Consider the following 20,168-nt stretch of genomic DNA (forward strand, 5'->3'; position numbering starts at 1 on the left):
AAGTCCACATTTAGTATAAAAAGAAATATTAAGGTTTCTAGATTTATGCAAGTCAGTTTTTTTCTTTAGGTTCTAAAAATCAGTGTGGCAAAGAGAGGGTTTTGATTGGATCTTTTCGGCCGCATGTTCCAATTCTTCTTCCCACCGGGACTAAATTTAAACTGAAGAAGGTACAGTACCTGCCACTCTGGAAGGAAGACTCGGGGAGGGTGCGTCGGGCAGAAGCGGTGCGGCGTGGGTGTCCTTGGGAGGCCCTTCCACAGTGCGCCTCCCACCTCCTGCAGCCGGCTCAGAGCTGAGCCTGTCCTGGGCCAGAGGCTCCTAGAATCCTCAGCTCCAGACAGAGCCGTGTGTGCTGCAACAGAGCGGCCTTGTTTCATAATTTTTTCCTTGGCGCCTGGGTCGTCCTCTCCTGTGCTGGCTGCATTCTTTCCTCGGTTCTGTCCTCCGTGCCCCCGCTGTCTTCAACGTGTCCCGCCCTCAGCCCCCCCAACCCCCAGCTCCCTTCCCTCTCTCCCTGGCTGGGCATTTCCTGGAGCGTAGGGGACAAGGAGGGTGGACAAGGGGGTGCCTCTGGGCATCTGATGGACTCCGTGCGCCTGGAGTGGCATCTGGCACTCAGGGTCCTCAGGAAGGTACCAAGTCTGAGAACCCCTGGGTCTAGACCCCTCCACTCATCCCCCTTGACCTTCAGGCCTCAGCTTTGATGCCTCCTCCTCTGGGACGCCTCCCTGCCGCCCCCTCCCCAGCATGCCTGGCCCTCCCCACGCAGAGTGCGCAGAGCACCGGGTTCCGCTTGCCGTCACCCAGGTCCTGTTCTTTCATATTTGTCTGTGGACCTGTCCGCTTCCTCACCAGACAGGGAGTCCCTGGGGAGCAGCCTGGGTCTGAGAGTGTCCCCTGCAAAGGGGTGTGGGACAGCTTCGTCCTACGTTTGGGGGACTGAGTTAGCGGATGCCAGCGGGCCCCCGAGAGAGCCCAGGCCCCAGCACCTGGTGTCTGGGGTTGCTTGATGTTTCTCTGGAGCTTGGCCCCTCCTCTGCCTCTTGGCCACATTTGGCTTTTCTTGGCCAGTCCTTCAAACCCTGGACCCGACTGAGGGAATCATCATACCCAGATAGTTTATTGTGGAACTGGGGAAAAATAAAAGCAAACGCTGTTTTGAGGCTGTTTAAATGCAGGATAGATGTCTGGAGTCCAGACTTAAGACCAAGACAGTTAGGAACCTCTAAGCCTATGTTTTGGGGTCACGCTTTTAAAAGGGGGACTCCCTTGGTGGCTCAGACAGTAAAGAATCTGCCTGCAGATGCAGGAGACCTGGGTTCGGTCCCTGGGTCGGGAAGATCCCCTGAAGAAGGGAATGGCAACCCACTCCAGTATTTTTGCCTGGAGAATTCCATGGACAAAGGAGCATGGCAGGCTACAGTCCATGGGATCGTGAAGAGTCAGACACGACTGAACAACTGACACTTTCACTTTCCTTAAAAAGGGGATCGTTGGCGTCCCCAGCTCCATAAGCAGCGGTGGCTCTCTCCTGGCTCCCAGGCACCTTCCTGCATGTGTGCGGCTTCCCAGCCGGGCCACGTCCTCCCGGCACAACCCCTAGCGTGCAGAGCCTTGGACGCTGACCGAGAGGCCCGGGTTGACTTGGAGACTGGGTCCGTTCGTGATGGAAGAGGCCCCCGCGGCTTTAGCAGTCCGGCTCTGATCTGCCTGGCCCCAGGCAGTGGCAGGGGACCAGCCCTTGCCAAGGCCAAGAGTTTGGCTGCAGCCCAGCCTGCGTCCGGACAGAAGCTTCCGGGGCAGGCAGTGAGGATGCAGAAAGGGTGCGCGCTTCTCCCACCCGAGGGGCCGGGTGATCGCTGCGGGCGGCCAGGCTCTTGCAGCCTTGGAGGCCTCAGGTGGGGCCCAGAAGGGCAGACAGAGTCCCTGGACGCTGCAGAGCTAGAGGAAGGAAGCTGCTAGAAGCAGCTTCCGGGAGCTCGGTCCCACCATTTCCAGTAGACACAGGACAGGGTCCGGCCCCACAAACTGGAAAGACCTGCGTTCGTTCTTTCTTCCCTGGCTCATATCTTATTGCGCATCTCAGTCTGGGTAGCTACATTTTTGGAGTGGTTTCTTCACCCCAGGCATCACATTAGGAGCTTTGTCTGCATTGTTTTGCTCAAGCCTCACAGCAGCCCACGAGGGTAGGCACTGGACCTTCTTTTGACCCATTTTACAGAATAGGAAACTGAGGCCCAGAGGGCGTACGCAACCCAGAGTCCCACAGTTAAAAGCAAGTCAGAAGAGGGTTTGAACCCTGAAGTCAGCAGGCTTCACTAGTCTTCTCTTTACTTTTCCACATATGCTGCTTATTTTTGTCATTCTTTTAGATTCCACGTGTAAGTGATATCGTATGGCGTTTGTCTCTCTGTCTGACTTCCTTTACTTGGTGTGATGATCTCTAGGTCCGTGCATGCTGCTGCAAATGACTTTCTTTCTTTATGGCTAAGTAATACCCCACCGTGTGTGTGTGTCACGCCTTTCTCCATTCATCTGTCCAAGGGCATTTGGGTCACGCGTATATTGTCTCATGTCTCCCAGATTCGACGGTCGTGGAAAGGGGGAAGGGTAACTGGTGTGATGGGTCTCAATCTCTTCAGAGCCGCACAGAGCAAACCACCTTCTCCCCACTGTGTAGTCAAATAGCTGTGCTTTGAGAAAGCTGGGCTTGGTCACCGTGTGCCCCGAGGGGACTGCGTGTGGCCTGGGCACGGTGCTCACAGGAGGGAAGACGTGAGACCGTCTTGGGAGGCGCTGCCGGGAGCCAAGCCGTCTCAGCCTCCAGCAAGACGGGGAAGAAACAGTTGTCGTCTCATAGAAGCATCTGGCGCCCGTGAGGCCTGGCACCTCTCCTGACCCTCCGGCTGCTAGGAGATGCTGTGGAACTAATGGAGTTTTCTTCTCCAGGCAGCAATTAGGGGTTAATTATGAGCAGTTAGGGGTTCGCCACATGCTCTGTGGACCGGCTGCCCTTTCCCAGAACATAGGTCACTTGTGTTTCTCTGTGTTAGCAACTGGACCCAGCTGCCCCCGGGGTCCCTCGTTCATCACTGTGGTGGGGTGCCCACACGGCTGGCAGCAGGGGGCCATTCTGACTGAGAGCTGCCGGCCCCCCATCTCTCCCCTCCTCCTCTTCCCCCCATCCCGCCCCGGTGTGCTGGCCACTGCTGGGCTCTGTCGTGCTGACCCCCGTCCGTCACTCTCAGCGTGGCGTCTGCCCTCACCCTGGTCCGTGACAGCCCTCTTGGGCCAGCCCAGAACCAGGACAGGGCGGTTTTTCCCTTGGCACTTCCCAGGTCCCTGGGCTCAGCTCACCCTGTTCCCCTTGGCTCTTTTCTAGACGCTACTACAAGGAGACCTCTGGCCTGATGCTGGACGTCGGTCCCTACATGAAGGCGCTTGAGGTACCTGCCTGGGTCCCCCTGACCTTCTTCCAGTCTCAGGGCCTTCTGGGATGTCCTGGTCTTCCCGGAGAAGACGGGGTGCTCGGAGTCCCAAGTGCCTTTGTTTTCCAAGTTGGACGCCATGTTCGCGGCTTCAAGCCTGGCCCTCCACCTCCTCTGGAGCTTGGCCCCTCAGCTGCGCTGGTCGTCCCCCTGCTCCCTTTCGCTCCCTCCCCGTCCGCCTCCCAGGACCCTGACCCCGCACTCTTGGCCTCTGCCCTGCTGGCCCTCCCGGCGTGCTCTGCGCCTCTCCTCCGGGTTCTTGACTCCTTAAGATCCCTGTGCACCCTCCTCGTCCCTCGCCCTGCTTTTCTGCAGCACCTCAGACTCCATGTGTGCTAGCCGGACTCCTTCCCAGTCCCCTCCTCCAGTTTCCAGGGCCAGGCTCAGCTGGGCTCCCTGCCCAGGTCAGCCCCGGGTCACTGCCACCTTGGCACCTGCCTACCTGCACTCAGGTGGGAGGGCTGGGGCCCTGGGCCTTTTATCTGCTGGAGGACCTGAGACAGAGCTGGGGGAGGGAGAAGGGAAGGGAGGAGAAGCGGGAATGCAGAGGAGAGCCCCTAACGCCCCGGAGGTCGTCTGGCCCTCAGGCAGGTGGCAGGGGCCTGGTAGGGGTGCCCCCAGCACCCTGGGCAGCCTGGCTGTGGCGCTCACCTACAAGGCATGCCTCTGGGCCGCGTGTCTTGACCCTTGGAGGCCCCTGGGTGCACACTGGGGCCTTTTCTTTTTGATTCCCCAGGGGAGGATTTCACCAGGCCAGGGTTCCCCCCTACCATCCCTTGGTCCCCAGCCCACGCCGTGTCCTTCTCTCTCCCACAGTATGCCTGTGGTATCGAAGCCGAGGTGGTGGGAAAGCCTTCCCCCGAGTTTTTCAAGTCCGCCCTGCAAGAGATGGGGGTGGAAGCCCACGAGGTAAGCCGGCTCCCCACGAAGTGTGTACGTGGAGGCAGCTGTCGGGGGAGGCCAGAGTGCTCCCTGGGGGCAGCCTGGGTGCGTGAGATGAATCTGGGGGCTCAGGCAGCCAAGCTGGTATCCCCCTCCCTCCTCCATCCCCAGGCATGAGAGCTGATCTGACTGGGAAGATGGGGCAAGACAGCCAAGGAGGCCCACTGAACATTCTCAACCTATCAAATCACTATCAGTGTAAGGGTTCAGTCCCTGAGTTGGGAGGATCCCCTGGAGAAGGAAATGGCAACCCACTCCAGGATTCTTGCCTGGGAAATCCCAAGGACAGAGGAGCCTGGTGGGCTACAGTCCACAGGGTCGCAAAGAGTCGGACAGGACTTCGCAACTAAACAAGAGTGAGAAAGAGAAATGCTTGTAGCTTTTCCTAAGATTTTTGCTGCCTCTTTGGAAGAATTGGAATTGACAAGTCTGGTCAGTGTACTGAAACTACTTCATTGGAAAGACAGTGTCCAGCAAGATGAAAAGAATATGCAGGAATAAAACCATGCACCTGGCCACCCTTACATTACAGCTTGTTTTTCTGACCACCCAGTCAGCGTGCGGGATCTTAGTTCTCCGACCAGGAATCGAACCCATGCTACCTGCGTTGGGAGTGCAGAGTCTTAACCACTGGACCACCAGGGAAGTCCCACATTACGACTGCTTTTGACACATACATCTCCAAAGGAAAAAAAAAAGCAGTTATGATTTTAGTGTCCTCCCGCCCCGCTTCCCAGGTAGAGTGAGCCGGTCCCCTCCAGCCGGTGGGGTCCTGACAGCATCGTTGAAGAAACAGCGGGTATGCGTCTGCAGGCGGCCAGGGGCTCCTGCTGTCTGTTTTGGACAGGGCACCACGGGACCGTGTCAGCATCCTAAGGCAAGGCTGGTGCCCCCAGGGTCCCCTTGCTGCTTCCTCCCTGTTGGACCGGAATTTCCCACACGTGCTCCAGTCTAGAGCGCTGGTCTCTCACGATGCTTAGAAAAAGAGCACACAGCCGTGAAGTCTGGAAACCCCGCACCCAAACCGCGCCTGGAAGTCAGAAAGCGCAGGTCTCGGGGGTCCTTCACGGGCAGTACCCTGTGAGGCTGGTAGAGCAGGAATTTATTCCACTCGTTCAAAACACAAGTTTTGAAGGTGACAGGAATAAATAACCTGGTTTACACGATTTCAGTTCATCGTGACAAATGTTAAAATTCGTTTTCTTGTGGCAAATTTCAAGCATGCACAAAAGCAGAAAGACACAGTGATTCTCCTCATCTGTCTATCACGCAGATGCAACATTTAAAAGATTATATCATATTCCCTTCTTCTATCCCTTTTTGTTCTTTTTGGAAATTTACTTTTTTTTTTTTTTTGCTGCTGTATTATAAAGCAAATCCCATACTTAATGTTACAGCCTTTCAGATTGTAGTATGCCTTTCAAAAAGAGATGGTTGGTTTTGACCTGATTGCAGTGCATTAAGACATTTACCAGTAATGAAAAAGCACAAAAAGGTGTTCAGCATCATCTCTCATTCAGGAAATGCAAATCAAAACCACAGTGAGATCCCGCCTCACACCCGCTTGGACCACCATAATAGTTTTAAAAGGAAAATAACAAGCGTTGGGAGGATGTCAAGTCAAGTCAGTCCTAAAGGAAATCAGTCCTGAATGTTCATTGGAAGGACTGATGCTGAAGCTGAAACTCCAATACTTTGGCCACCTGATGCAAAGAACCGACTCATTGGAAAAGACCCTGATGCTAGGAAAGGTTGAAGGCGGGAGGAGAAGGGGATGACAGAGGATGGGATGGTTGGATGGCATCACCGACTCAATGGACATGAGTTTGAGTAAGCTCTGGGAGTTGGTGATGGACAGGGAAGCCTGGTGTGCTGCAGTCCATGGGGTCGCAAAGAGTCGGTCACAACTGAGTGACTGAACTGAACTGGGAGGATGTGGAGAAATTGGAACCCTAATATAGGAATACTGGTACAGATGTAAAGTGGAGAACCCATTCTGAAAAACAGCCATTATGGAAAGCAGTTCCATGGTAAGCTGAATGTGGAATTATTGTATGACCCCAGCAATTCCACTCCTAGGTATATATCCAAAAGAACTGAAAACCAATGTTCAAAGAAAAACTTACACGTGAATGTTCATAGCAGCGCTGTTCACAGTGGCCAAGAGGTGGGAATAATGCACGTGTTCATCAACAAATGACTGGGTGAAGGAAATGTGGTCTGTTGTCCCAGTGGAATATATCAGCAGTAAAAAGAATGAAATAATGAAAAATACCGCTGCATGGATGAACCTTGAAAACATTATGGTAAGTGAAAAAGGCCAGTCACGAAAGGCCACAATGTATATATTTAATATTTATATACTACATGCAGTGTCCAGACTTGCTGTTTAGTCGCTAAGTTGTATCCGACTCTTTGCAACCCCAGTTCAGTGCAGTTGTTCAGTCCTATCCGACTCTTTGCGACCCATGAATTGCAGCACCCCAGGCCTCCCTGTCCATCACCAACTCCCAGAGTTCACTCAAACTCACGTCCATCAAGTCAGTGATGCCGTCCAGCCATCTCATCCTCTGTCGTCCCCTTTTCCTCCTGCCCCCAATCCCTCCCAGCATCAGAGTCTTTTCCAGTGAGTCAACTCTTTGCATGAGGTGGCCAAAGTATTGGAATTTCAGCTTCAGCATCACGCTTCCCAAAAAACACCCAGGACTGATCTCCTTTAGAATGGACTGTTTGGATCTCCCTGCAGTCCAAGGAACTCTCAAGAGTCTTCTCCAACACCACAGTTCAAAAGCATCAATTCTTTGGCGCTCAGCTTTCTTCAAGGACTGCAGAAAGCCAGGCTCCTCTCTGTGAAGGATTTCTCAGGCAAGAATACTGGAGTTGGGTTGCCATTTCCTTCTCCAGGGGATCTTCCTGACCCAGGGATCGAACCCAGGTCTCCTACATTGGCAGCAGATTCTTTACTGCTGAATCACCAGGGAAGTCCAATATCCAGAATAGGCAAATCCATAGAGACATAAAATATTCATAGATTAGTGGTTGCCAGGGGCTGGGAGTGTGGAGGAATGGGGAGTGAGTGCCAGTGGGTATGAAGTCTCCTTTTGGGGTGATAAAAATGTCTGGAACTCAGAGGTGGTGATGGTTTTACAACACTGTGAGTGTACTTTAATGCCCCTGATTTGTACACTTTAAAATGGCTACATTGGTAACTTTTATGTTATTTTTTCATGTTGAAAAAAAGCCATACCTAAAAGAAAAAAACCCCTCCCCAAGAAAATCAGTAGTAATTCCTTAGTATTATCTAATACCAGCTCATATTTAAATTTGCCTGGCTGTCTCAGAAATGTCTTTTATGTAGATTTCTTTGAATTGAATCCAAATAAGGTTGTCTTGTCTTTTAAACCAGTCTCTTTTTAACTTTCTTTCATGGAACGTTTCAAATATCTGTTGACATTGAGAGAGGAACATAATGAGACCCCAGGTATCCATCAGCAATTATCAGCTAATAAGCACTTTTAAAAACTGTGTTTAACTGTTCATTCTGAAGCAATTTCCCACACAGAGAGAGGTTGCAAAAATAGTGCAGAGAATTCCCATGTGTCCTTAGAGCGTCCCCAAAGGCTAACATCTTCCGTAACGAAAACCGGACAATTACAAAAGCGGGAAATCAGCCTTGACTCCGATGTTGACTAGCGCGGGACCCTCTGTTTCCGGACATGCTGTACGGGTGTCATACCCCCTGCCCCCACCCCACACCCTTTACTGTGAGCAGTTCCTGTCTGTCTTTGTCCTTCAGGGCCCTGGCAGTTTTGGAAGAGTGCATGCGTGCTAAGTCACTTCAGTCGTGTCTGACTCTTTGCAGACCCCTGGACTGTAGCCCACCAGGCTCCTCTGTCCACGAGATTCTCCAGGCAAGAATACTGGAGAGGGTTGCCAAGCCCTTTTTCAGGGGATCTTCCTGACCCAGAGATCAAACCCACCTCTCTTGTGTCTCCTGCATTGGCAGGCGGGTTCTTTACCAGTAGCGCCATCTGGAAAGCCCTTTGGAAGAGTACTGGCCAGTTTTTTCATAGAATGTCCCTGCTGTTTCCTCATGACTTAAGTGTAGGTTTTGCATTTCTGGCATATTTAATCCTGGTCATGCATTTTATTGCTGGCCCCTGGCCCTTCAGGAGGTACAGGCGGGCACTCTGCCCATTGTTGGTGGCGGCCACTTAGACCTCGTCGGAGGTGCCCTGCTGTCCACTGCAAAGTCGCTGTGTCCGTTTGTGACCAGCAGTGTTGGGCAGGGGAGTGTTTCAGTCCCATGTGAATATCCTCTTACGAGTCATTCTTCTCCTCTCCTGATCTCAGTGTCCACGCACAGCTTGCACTTGTAACAGTTGTTAACATGGTGTTTGCCAAGTGGTGATTTTCCATCTCCGTGGTTCCTCTATATTTATTCATTAGAATTTACTGTAAGGAAGCGCTTTCCTTTTCCTCCCACTTGCCTTTTAATTTATTCCAACATGGACTCAAGGATCTCTGTTTTATTCCATGAGTCACAATCCATGCCTGCTGTCATTTTCTTGCCCAGATTGTCCCATATTTGACCACTGGGACCCCTTTGGAAATGAGTAGCTGCTTGTTTAGGACTTCCGTGGTGGCTTAGATGGTAAAGAATCTGCCTGCAATGTAGGAGACCGGAGTTCGATCCCTGGGTCGGGAAAATTCCCTGGAGAAGAGAATGGCTATCCACTCCAGTATTCTTGCCTGGAAAATTCCATGGACACAGGAGCCTAGCAGGCTACAGTCCATGGGGTCACAAGGAGTCAGACACGACTGAGTGACTCACACTTTCACTTTCTTTCACTCAGCTGCTCACTTAACCTATACACTTATCTCTCCTCTCCCCCATTCATTTTGAATCATCCCTCAGATGCAAATCATCACTTCATCCGCAAATTTTTCCAAGTGTCTCTAGGATAGGAAATCTTTTAAAAACACAGATAGTGTCATTATGACATCTAAGTATTAATAATCCTAATAATTCCTTATTACCTTTAAATGTCCAGCCATCATTCACATTTCCCTGATTGTCATATAATTGTTGCGTCACTTGCAATTTGAATCAGGACCCGAATGGGGTCCCGGCACTGTGACTGGTTGGTGTGATTCTCCAGTGTTTGCTCATCCGTCCGTTCCCACACCTTCCCCGTCTCCCCCTTGGATCCCTTGCAGCGTTGTGAGGAAGCGTCTGGGCTGTTGGTCCTCCGGAGCTCCCACAGGCCAGATTTTGTGGGTTGCGCCTCAGCACTGTCCTGTCTCACGCTGCCCGGGTTTCCTGTGTGTTGATAGTTAGACCGGGACGCTTGCTGAGCGTCGGTGTCGGTTTTCCGACCACTGCTTTACAGGGATGGTGTGTCCTCCTCCAGGGCCCAGGTGTCTCCTGGGGTGTTAGCAGCTGTGAGTGGTGGGCGCGTGACCCCACGTATCCACTGAGTTCCGCGAAACGGTGGTGCTTGAATCCTGTGTCATTCCTGCTTCTCCTTTTCTCTGGATGACTTCTGTATAGGGGAACTCCCCACCCGTCATGTGATTTCCCCCAAAGTACAGTTCGTATACGAAACTCCAGACAAATGCCTGTTTCTTTGCTATTACTTATGAGCTTTCAGTGTGAGTTGGCTGTCTAGCACTCTCCCAACACCTTGGGGATTTAAAACTGTAGCACTATAAATGGATAGGTAAAAGCACAGTCGGTGTGTCTACTCCGTTGCAGTTGCTCGTGTCCAAGGCTCGCATCTTTGACCGGCAGGAGCCTCTATGAGCTGCCTCTGCCTCTCGTTGCGGAGCGCGGGCTTCTCACGGTGGTGGCTTCTCTCGTTATGGAGTGTGGGGTCTCTGCACACCGGCTCCAGCAGTTGCAGCTTGTGGGCTTAGTTGCTTGCCCAACTAAGGCATACGGGATCTTAATTCCCTGACCAGGGATCCAACTTACATCCCCTGCTTTGGAAAGCAGATTCTTAAACCACTGGACTAACTGGGAAGTCCCCCAAAACTGTTTTTTTAAAGCCACTGTTATTTCACTGTGTGTGTGTGTGTGTGTGACCAACAGGAGTCTCCTTGAACTCACTGTATTTCCAATTTTTAAGGGATTTGCTTTCCAACATTTAAATTTGTTTTACAGTTACGTAAAAATTCACATGGATCTGAAATCGGATCCACAAAACAAGATACTTTCAAGGACTTCTAGCTTCTGGCCTTTCCCTACTCTTCCCACCCATCTCTCATCACATAGTCCTTTTTTATAAATATCATAGCTTGGCTTTCCATTTCTTAAATATAAGCAACTACGTAACATTTGTGTCCTGCTCATAGGGAATTTGAAAGAATACATTCTTAAGATCATTGTTTTTTTATAGAGTGGGAGAAAGGTTGCTGTTGTAATTTGAGTTAGAAAAATCAGTATTTAGAATTACATCAGCACTATGGTCACAGCCGTCTGTTGGCAGTCTTCCCCACCTCCCCCACCAGCAAAACAGCAGACTGTCACTGCCTAGAAATTAAGACCAGAAGAACCGAGAATTAAGGTGTGATAAGGTCTCGGCTGTCTCTGCAGAGCTGAGCTTGGTTAATCCCCTTCCCTCCTACCTTTGTGTTGGTTGGTCTGGTGTTTTCCAGGTACTTTCCCGGTCAGCATCTTTCACATTCCGAATGAGAAACCGCCCTCCCCACAGCCCCCGACGGGGCACCGAGGCCCTTTGAGGGTTCAGGCGGATGCCAGGGCCGTGGGGACCGGGGTGGGGTGTTGGGGGTTTGAATTCCTGGCGTGGCTACTGTGCTGTGCAGGCATTGTGAGCCTCTGTGGCCCTGGGTCACCAGGGAGCCGTTTTCGCTGGTGGCTCTGAGCACAGATGACAAAGCTGCATCTTATCCCCTCGCGCGTTATCATCCTCTCTGTCTCCCCCTCTTGACAGTTGATGGGCAAAGGCATGTTCTTTACTCCACCCCCCCACCCCTTTTTCTGAATTGTCCATTAATGTTATTCAAGCCTCAGGATTTGTAGACATTTTAAAGCGGTATTTCAAAACAAGGCCATTTTGAATGAACTGTGTCTTATGCACAGGGTAATAATTGTCTGCTCCTGCTTCTCTATTTTTAATGAGAAATGCCCGCGAGGGGCTATCTTGCCGCTCAAGTGCCAGGCTGTGGCAAACCTTACATTTTTCAAGCTGCTTTAATCAATAAAGTTATCACCAGTCATTTCCCTTGATAACTGCTTCTTCCCAGGCCCAGACCCAGTTCTCGCTGCCGAGGAGTTTTCCACCTGCACTTGGAATGGCTATAACTCCCCAAATCCAATTTTCATTTTAACCTTTCCTCGATAGCCTAGAAATAACAGATTGCCGGGATTACTCTAATATATTGGAAAGGCCGGCCTCTTCGAGGTAACCAGGGCCTTTCTGGGATTTGCTAATAAGGCAAAGAATAACAGACCTTAAAGGTTACTTCTAGAAATACCTAATTCTCATAGTTGAAGGCTTCTGAATCAGTGGGTGATTTTATTGCTGCATACCAAAGCCCAAATGATGCGAAGGTTTTGGCAGTTTTCCATGATCCTGAGAGACTCCATCACCTGCAAAATGTGGGTGTTTAATGGAAATGGAGACCGTTCAGACCACAGTGCTGAGCACTGGAAGCCAGCACTCGGCAGCCTGGAGCTGAGGACACCCATTTCACAGATGAGGAACCTGAGGCTTGAGCCCCACGTGTGCCGGGCACACCTGGGGCCTGTCAGGTTCCCACGTACTTCGTGAAATCCTTACTCCAGTCCCCCGTCGTGTGCTTGGTTCCCATCTTAAGGATAAGGCAGGGTTTCTCAGCCTTGGCACTGTTGACATTTTGGGGCCAGATCATTATTTGTGGTGAGGGTAACCCCCATCGTCCCCCAACTTCCCCTGTGGCTCAGATGGTAAAGCGTCTGCCTACAATGGAGGAGACCTGGGTTCGATCCCTGGGTTGGGAAGATCCCCTGGAAGAGGAAATGGTAACCCACTCCAATATTCTTGCCTGGAGAATCCCGTGGACAGAGGAGCCTGGTGGGCTACAGTCCATGGGGTCACAAAGAGTCAGACATGACTGAGTGACTTCACTTTCTTTTTTCAACCCCCATCGTCCCCCAATTGTGAAGCCACAGGTGTTCCCAGACGTTGCCAGATGTCCCAGGGGAGCAAAATCGCCCCCAGTTGAGAACCAGGGCACTGCGGGGTGGTCACATGAAAGCTGCTGTTGGAGCCAGGACTCCCTGCAGATGTGGAGTGAGGCCCCCAGTCCCTCTGGGTCTCTGCTGCTCCCCAGTTCTCAGGGTGGTGGCAGTGACATGTCAGAATGCTTAGCTTTGAAAAGGTGTATTTAGTAGTGTGATATATTCCATTTTGAAAAAAAATGTTAAAATATGTCTTGTTGGCAGAATGTAGAAAATAAAGCTAGACAAGGTTACGGGTGGTAATGGTGAGTACTCTGAGGACAGCCTATCGACAGTGGGGACAAGGGGACTTCCCCGGTGCTCCAGTGGTTGAGATTCTGTGCTCCCAACGCAGGGGCCCAGGTTCAATCCCTGGTCAGGGAACTAGATCCCACATACCGCAACCAAGACCCAGCGTATCCAAAAAAAAACAATGGGGATGAGGTTTGTGGGTTTATTCAAAGAGAACCAGGCATAAGACAAGGACTTTGCTGCGTCGTTTTGTTCCCTGGTTCTCAGGGCTTTCATTCGAAGTGTGGGCCATGGGGACAGTCTGTGCCCTTGGCGGGGAAGCCTGTGGGTGTGGCGTGAGCGTCTGCGTGGAAGGCCCGTCTTCTCCCTTTTGTCGGCCGAGCCCTCTTCCAGCCCATCCTCCCCACCAGCTGGGCGCCTGGTCTTTGGGTGTCAGCTTGGAGACCACTTGCTGGGGCGGTGGGAGCACCGGGAGAGACAGGGCCTGAGCTGCTGCAGCCCAGCTTTGAACTTGGCTCTGCCTCCAGCCTTGGGTAGGGGGTGGGTTCCAGGAAATGCCAGACCTGGGATTGCCTTTGTGCTTTTTCTCAGACATAAGGGACCTTTAAAACCTCCTGTCTCAGCTTTTCCCTAAGACGTTTCCTCCCCTAACGCCTTTTAAAGTAGATTTTGCTTTCCTTCTCCTCAAAACACAATTAAAAATAAAAAAATCAGATGATGAGGTAACTCATATTTGTTAAAGAAGGTGGATAAAATTCAGAAAGTACAAGGGAAAAAAAAAAATGTTCATTCCCTAACCTGGAATAACACAAATCACGCTTAACCTTTCCAATTTGGAGGGCGTGGGGTCTGTGCACACATTTTTTGGGGCTTCTGGATTCCCAGCTGGCACTAGTGGTACAGAACCTGCTTATCATTGCAGAAGATGGGTTCGTTCCCTGGGTCAGAAAGATCCCCTGGAGAAGGACATGGCAACCCACTGCAGTGTTCTTGCCTGGAGAATCCCATGGACAGAGGAGCCTGCAGGCTGTAGTCCATGGGATCACAAAGAGTCAGACATGACTGAAGCGACTTAGCATGCATGCATACACACATTTTTAACACAAAGTTGGACAATCCTGCATCTGCTGTTTGAAACCTGATCCCATCCCTGCCCTGTAACATTGGGAACAGTCTCCTTGGTGCAGATTCAGGCACTTCCACAAAGTAATTTTTGTGGCTACAGAGCACTCTGTCACAGGGACCACCGTAATGTTCTAAAGCACAGGTCTATTCTCCCAACCCCCTGCTACCGCAACGTGCTTTCGCCGTCCTCAGGAGTTGCACATTTAGATTGCTTCCAGTTTCCCTCTTGTACATAAGCCTCGTGAACACCCTCGTATTCCTTTGGTACATTTTAAATTATTTTCCTAGAGATCCTGGGGCTGTGGTTGCCATGCCATGGTGCACATTGCTCATTTCTATTTCAGAAACGCCATAGCGATTCGGCTTCCTCACCAGCTGTCCTTGCCAGTCCTCATTTCCCAACATCCTCACCAATATCGTTGTTTCTTGCTTTATATAAAATAGCCACTTGGGGTTTTGCTGTGTTGATATATTCTTTACGAGTGTGTCAGACAGTGGGGGAGCTGCCTCAGCGATGACCAGCCTCCAGACGTGAGCCTGCAGGCTGAGGGTCTGAGGCTCCTCCCAGAGCGAGGTGTTTTCTCGAGGTGTCTCTAAGTAGGGGTCCGGGTCCCCAGGGGCTGAAGTGCAGGCTGAGCCCACTGCTCCTTCACCACCAGCCCTGCTGTTTGGTACCCCATGGCGGGGAGAAGTGTTCCTCCTGGCAGAGCCTGGGAGTCACTAGACATTTCATGAGAAGTGAACTTTCTTGGGAAAGCTCTTTGGCGTTCACTGGAAGTTGTGTTCCAAACATCGCCACTTGTTGGAATGGGTTCTTCCCCTGGCAAATAGGATGGCGGGAAGAGGAGACCATGGTGGGCAGATAGATATTTAAGAAGGACAAATGAATTCTGCATCTTGAACCCAGACCTGAAAACCTACCTCAAGGGCTCTGGTGCTGCCTCCTGCTCCCGGATCTCTGTTCTGTGGGAGCCGACCGCTTGGTGTGCGTGTCTCCATCTTCCCTGCACCATATTGCAGTCAGAAAGGGAGTGCAATCCAGGCCTGACAGGTAGGGTTTTTTTATTTCCCCCGACAGCGCACCTCTTGACCTCTATCTTCTTGCCAATGATTTTTTAAATCCTAAATGATTTGGCAATAATTGCTCCTCCTTGCGTGGTTATTGCCCTTCACCGATAGTAAATCTGTGAGATTCCCCAGGGGCCGGAACGCATTTGGTATGCGGAACCCACAAGCTGGCCCAGACAGGCCTCGCTGAGCCGGGCTGCAGACCCAGGGGGTCCTGCACCCTGCCCCTCCCCCCGCCCACCCACGGCTCTGGGCTCTGCCAGGGCTTAGCCGTTGGGTTGTCAGGCAGAACCGTAGCTGCTGCTCCTCGGTGAGCTGCTTCCAACGGCCCAGGTTTCCCTGGTTCTGCCTCCATGGGTCCTGCCCGCAAACATTCTCACCCAGCAAGGCCCAGAGCTTCTGTTCTGAGTGGGGAGGAATTTCTGCTGCATGTACGTGTGTGTGTGCGCAAAATTGTATTTCCCCCAGAGCATGAAAGATGCCAGGCGTGACGTTGAATAATTGGAAGCCCATTTCATTTCCAAGGAGCCTTCTAGCAAGGTGGCCCCGGGACCCCTGGCAGCAGTGGATAGGGTCCTAAGCCGGAACCATGGCGGATGTTTAGAGGCTGGCCTGACAGTGTCAGGACAACTCCCTGGGAAGTCAAAACAGAGTCTCCCACTAGAGCACGTGGCCGGCCTGCTGCCGGGGCCTCTCCGGCCAGGCGAGCTGAGTGGTTGCCCAGGAGACCCCGGCTTTGCGGGTACCCTTAGACTCGCGTGTGTGCAGCGTCTCTGGGGCAGGTCCCACTTCGAGGAACGTGGGTTGCCACTGGTTGTTTCTTCTTGGGTGATGGATGATTTCCACATGGCTGCATGGGAGCTCTTAGACACGAAAATGAACCCATTTGTATTTGACGGTGTTTTCCCCAGCATCACTTTCTAGAAAAAAAAAAAAAAAAATCCAGCTTTACCATATCCAAATACTTGCCTGCGGCACTATTATTAACTTAATGTTTCTTTAAATTGATTCATTCTATATACTTCAGTGTCTACAAGAAACTTTCGATCCCTACTCTAAATGGGAAACCAGAATCACTCACCATAAATAGATTATTCTAAAAATAAATACTAATGGTTGTATTAAAAGTGTACATCCTGTTCTACCTAAAATCAAATCACGCATCAATAGTATGTGTAACACACGTTGGCGAACAAGAGTTTGGTGGAGGAAAGCCCAGAGCTGTATGAAGTTTGGGACGAAATGCAGTGTATTTCAGGTACCTCGTATGTCCCGCAGGGGGCGCAGCTCCTAGCGGTCAGCGGAATTCTCAGCCCTCGTGGTCATCAGCCACCTGCTCACGCTCCTGGGGGCCCGTGTCCTTCAGTAGCTTCTCTGACGGAGGTCCCTCTGGTCTCTGCTGAAATATGATTAAGTGACCAGGGTCTGGTACCTCTGAGGCAGTCCGTGCTAATTGTTAGAAACCCTCGTGTTCACCTGAAACTGCCTCCCTGGCGCCTGGGGCAGCACCAGCTCAGCCTTTGTCCGCTTGTGCACAAGCGCCTCGCGATTCCTCATTATCTGAAGGCCCACTCGGGAGACGCTTCCAAGGACATTTGCTTCAGGTTTGTTGACCTGTGGTTGACACGCGTGTGGTGTCTTCTTCGGGGAAGGCTCTCATCCTTCCTCCTCCTATGCCCCCTAGCCTGGTTGATACCTCATTCCCTTCAGATCCAAACTCAAAACCTCACCTCCTCCAGGAAGCCTTCCCTGACCACTGTGAGCCCCACGAGGTCAGGCTTGACCACATCCTGCTTTTTTTCCTCCCTGTGCTTTATTGCGGGTCCTGGCTATATGTGTGTGAAATTACCTCATGAACATCTGTCCTCTGCCTTCCACCAGGAGCTTCACAAGGGTGGGGACTGTGTTTCTAAGTCACTGTGTCCCCACCACCCTGCCCATAGAGGACCCGATACAGAAGGGCTGGGGCACTGGAGGCCTGTCGTGAGGGCTGTGGACTCTCTCTAATAGGGCTAGATTAGGAGTTTACTCAATAAAACGTTTCCCAATATATTTTCCTTTTAAACATGTACAGATAGCTATTATGTCCAGGCACTGCCCTGGATGCTTAACTTCCATGTTTCTGTTTAAATACCACATTAGTTGAACCCATTGTACAGACTGAAGTGGATCACAAGATTGCAGGGCTAGCCTATCGCACACCTGGGACCCTGGGCTGACTTTCTCTGGCCCCATCTGAGCCTTGAGCTCAGTCTGACAAGTCTGGTGGGCGCATGGGGCCGGCCTCTGTATCCCCTATCTCCACCCCTACCACTCCGAGATGGAAGGGACATTCCATCTGGACTCCTCACAGGCAGAGTTCAAATAGACGGGTAAGGGTCCCCGAGTTTGTGACTGCTTCACAGGTATCATTTTTACTTTTCTTGGTTCCGGTTTCTGCATTTGTTCACTGGTTGGCCCTACCCAGCATCTGAATTTCAGAGAAACTTAAGAATAATTGTCAGTTTCAAAGCCTGTCTCCCCGTCAACATCGGGACACTCACTGTGCCCCAGGAGCCCGGTTCCTCGGGCTGTCTGACCTCCGACCAAGGACATTTCTGATCAGACTTGGAATGTGTTTGGTGTCTGATGTGTTAGACTTGACTTGCACTGGCAGAATCGTTTCCTGAAAATATTTTGAAGCTTTTAATCAGTGCGGTAGTTGAGTGAGGGAGGCTGCTCTTTTTCTTCTTTAAAAATACATTTATTTACGTAAAGAGTCAACCCCAGTTCGATCCCTGGGTCAGCAAGATCCACTAGAGAAGGGATAGGCTACCCACTCCAGTGTTCTTGGGCTTCCCTTGTGGCTCAGCTGGTAAAGAATCCGCCTGCAGTGCAGGGAGACCTGGGTTCGATTCCTGGGTTGGGAAGATCCCCTGGAGAAGGGAAAGGCTACCCACTCCAGTCCAGTGTTCTGGCCTGGAGAATTCCATGGACTGTATAGTCCATGGGGTTGCAAAGAGTCAGACACGACTGAGCCACTTTCACTTTCATGTAAAGAATACGAATCCATTTAAATGGTAGTATTCATCGCACAGGTTGATATGTTGAAAGGACACCCACCAGTGATGACTGAGGTTTCAGCAACAGGAATGCTGACTGTGCCCCTTGCCCCCCACTCTTGTTTGGTAACTTTTGAGCAGTTCTATGGTCTGGGCCTCTTAAGTGTCCTTGTTGGTTATCCATTTTAAATATAGCAGTGTGTACACCTGTTCATCCCAAACTCTCTATCCCCTCTCCCCGTCCTTCCGCCTGGCAACCATAAGTTCACTCTAATCTTCCAGCTGGTTTTAAGTTTTTCTCCTCGTCCTTGGTTTTGAGCAATTTGCCTGTGTTGTGCTTCGATGTAACTGTCTTCATGTGTCTTGTGCTTGGTATTGATTGGGATCTTGGAGCTGTGGATTTATCATTTTTGTTGAGTTTGGAAATTTTTCAGACAATATTTCGTCAAATATTGTTTCCGTCTCCTCTCTGAACATCTTGCTTTCAGGGATTCCAGTTACACCAGGCCTTTTGAAGTTTCGTCATTTGGTCATTTTCTTAAAAATATATATATCTTTTCTCTCTGTGTTTCATTTGGGATCGTTTCTATCACTGTGTCTTCAAGTTCCTCAATCTTTTTTTCCTCATTGTCTTACCTGGATTTAATCTCATCAAGTGTTTTTGTATGTCGTTCCAGACATTGTAGTTTTCCCTTTTAGAAGCTTGATTTGGATATTGGTCTCTACTTAACTTTGGGAACGTATGGAATACAGTTATAGCAACTGCTGCAATGCCCTCCTCTGCTAATTCTTACATCTGGGTCAGTTCCAGTTCAGTTTTCGTTGATTTCCTCTTCATTGTGTGTGATTATTTGTCATCTTTGCATAGATGGGATTCATTTTTATTAAATTTTATCTTTCTGAGTGCTGGATATTTTTGTGTGGGTGCTAAGTCGTTTCTGTCGTGTCTGACCCTTTGTGACCCCACGGACTGAAGCCCACCAGGCTCCTCTGTCCATGGAATGCTCCAGGCCAGAATATTGGAGTGAGTGACCATGCCCTCCTCCAGGGGATCTTTCCCACCCAGGGGCTGAACCCACCTCTCTTCTGTCTCCCGCATCGGCAGGCGGGTTCTTTACCACTAGCGCCACCTGGGAAATACTTTTGTGCTTTGTTCTGGGATACAGTCAAATCACTTGGGAATAGTTCAATCCTTCCAGATCTTGCTTTTAAAAGTAGGGAGGCAGCACAGAGCAGGGTTTACTCTGGGCTGGGTATTCCTCACTGCTGAGTCGAGACGCTTCTCCGAATGCTCCCCAGGCCCTGTGCATTATAATGTTTTCCAGTCTGACTTTCCAGTCTGATTGGTGTGAACAGGTGCCGTTCCCCAACTCTGCAGGAGGTCCCGGCTCTGTTTTAATTCTTGGTATGACTCTTCCCCTGGCCTCGGGTGGTCTCCTCACTCACCTGTGCTCACCAGCAGTCTGCCCGACACTGCATCCTTCAGGGGGACACTCCGTAGATCTCCCCTGTTCTCCCAGTGCCCGCTCTTCTCCGATACGCTGCCTCGGTCTCCCAGCTCTGAGCTCACCTCCTCAATTCAGGGGATCGGGGCTCTGCCTGACTCCCCCTCCCTGTGCTCACAGACTGGAAGTCCTGAAGGCAGCCCCAGGGATCCACAGGACTGTCTGTTTCTCCTGCTTCTCCTGTATCTCAGCATTTGTCCTTTATTGCCTGATGTCCAGTGTCTTGAAAACTGTGATTGCATCTGGTTTATCTGGTTTTCGAGTTGTTTCAGGTGGGAAGGGGCTGCTTTTAGAAATGATACCCAGGCTGTGAGTGTTCCGTGCACATGTGTGTGTATTTCTTTTTTTTTTCTAATTTTATTTTATTTTTAAACTTTGCATAATTGTATTAGTTTTGCCAAATATCAGAATGTATTTCTTTTTGTATACATTTTTTGCTTTTTATAAGTGGTAAACTCACCATTGAGAGTAAAAGCTTCTCTGTTGGGGCTACAAAGATTGGCCAGAAATTCACTTAGCT

General features: G+C 50.7%; 1 protein-coding gene across 13 annotated transcripts in view; it reads left to right on the plus strand.

Moving 5' to 3' along the window:
* LHPP (phospholysine phosphohistidine inorganic pyrophosphate phosphatase) overlaps positions 1–20,168 on the plus strand; it is a 128,424-nt gene that overhangs the window by 24,030 nt on the left and 84,226 nt on the right. For 11 of the 13 annotated variants that reach the window (XM_086378317.1, XM_086378318.1, XM_086378322.1 and 8 more), the window contains 2 exons: positions 3,386–3,449; positions 4,308–4,400. The exons of 1 other annotated variant lie outside the window; for it this stretch is intronic. In XM_086378317.1, coding sequence (XP_086234443.1) covers positions 3,386–3,449; positions 4,308–4,400 — 157 coding nt within the window. Of the gene's footprint in view, positions 1–3,385; positions 3,450–4,307; positions 4,401–4,544; positions 4,958–20,168 lie in introns of those variants that run through there. One more of the 13 variants, XM_086378323.1, reaches the window with a different exon arrangement.

Source organism: Bos grunniens, chromosome 26, assembly GCF_055505025.1.
Source record: "Bos grunniens cultivar Pamir isolate PY7600 chromosome 26, Bosgru_T2T1.0, whole genome shotgun sequence".
Classification (NCBI taxonomy): domain Eukaryota; kingdom Metazoa; phylum Chordata; class Mammalia; order Artiodactyla; family Bovidae; genus Bos; species Bos grunniens.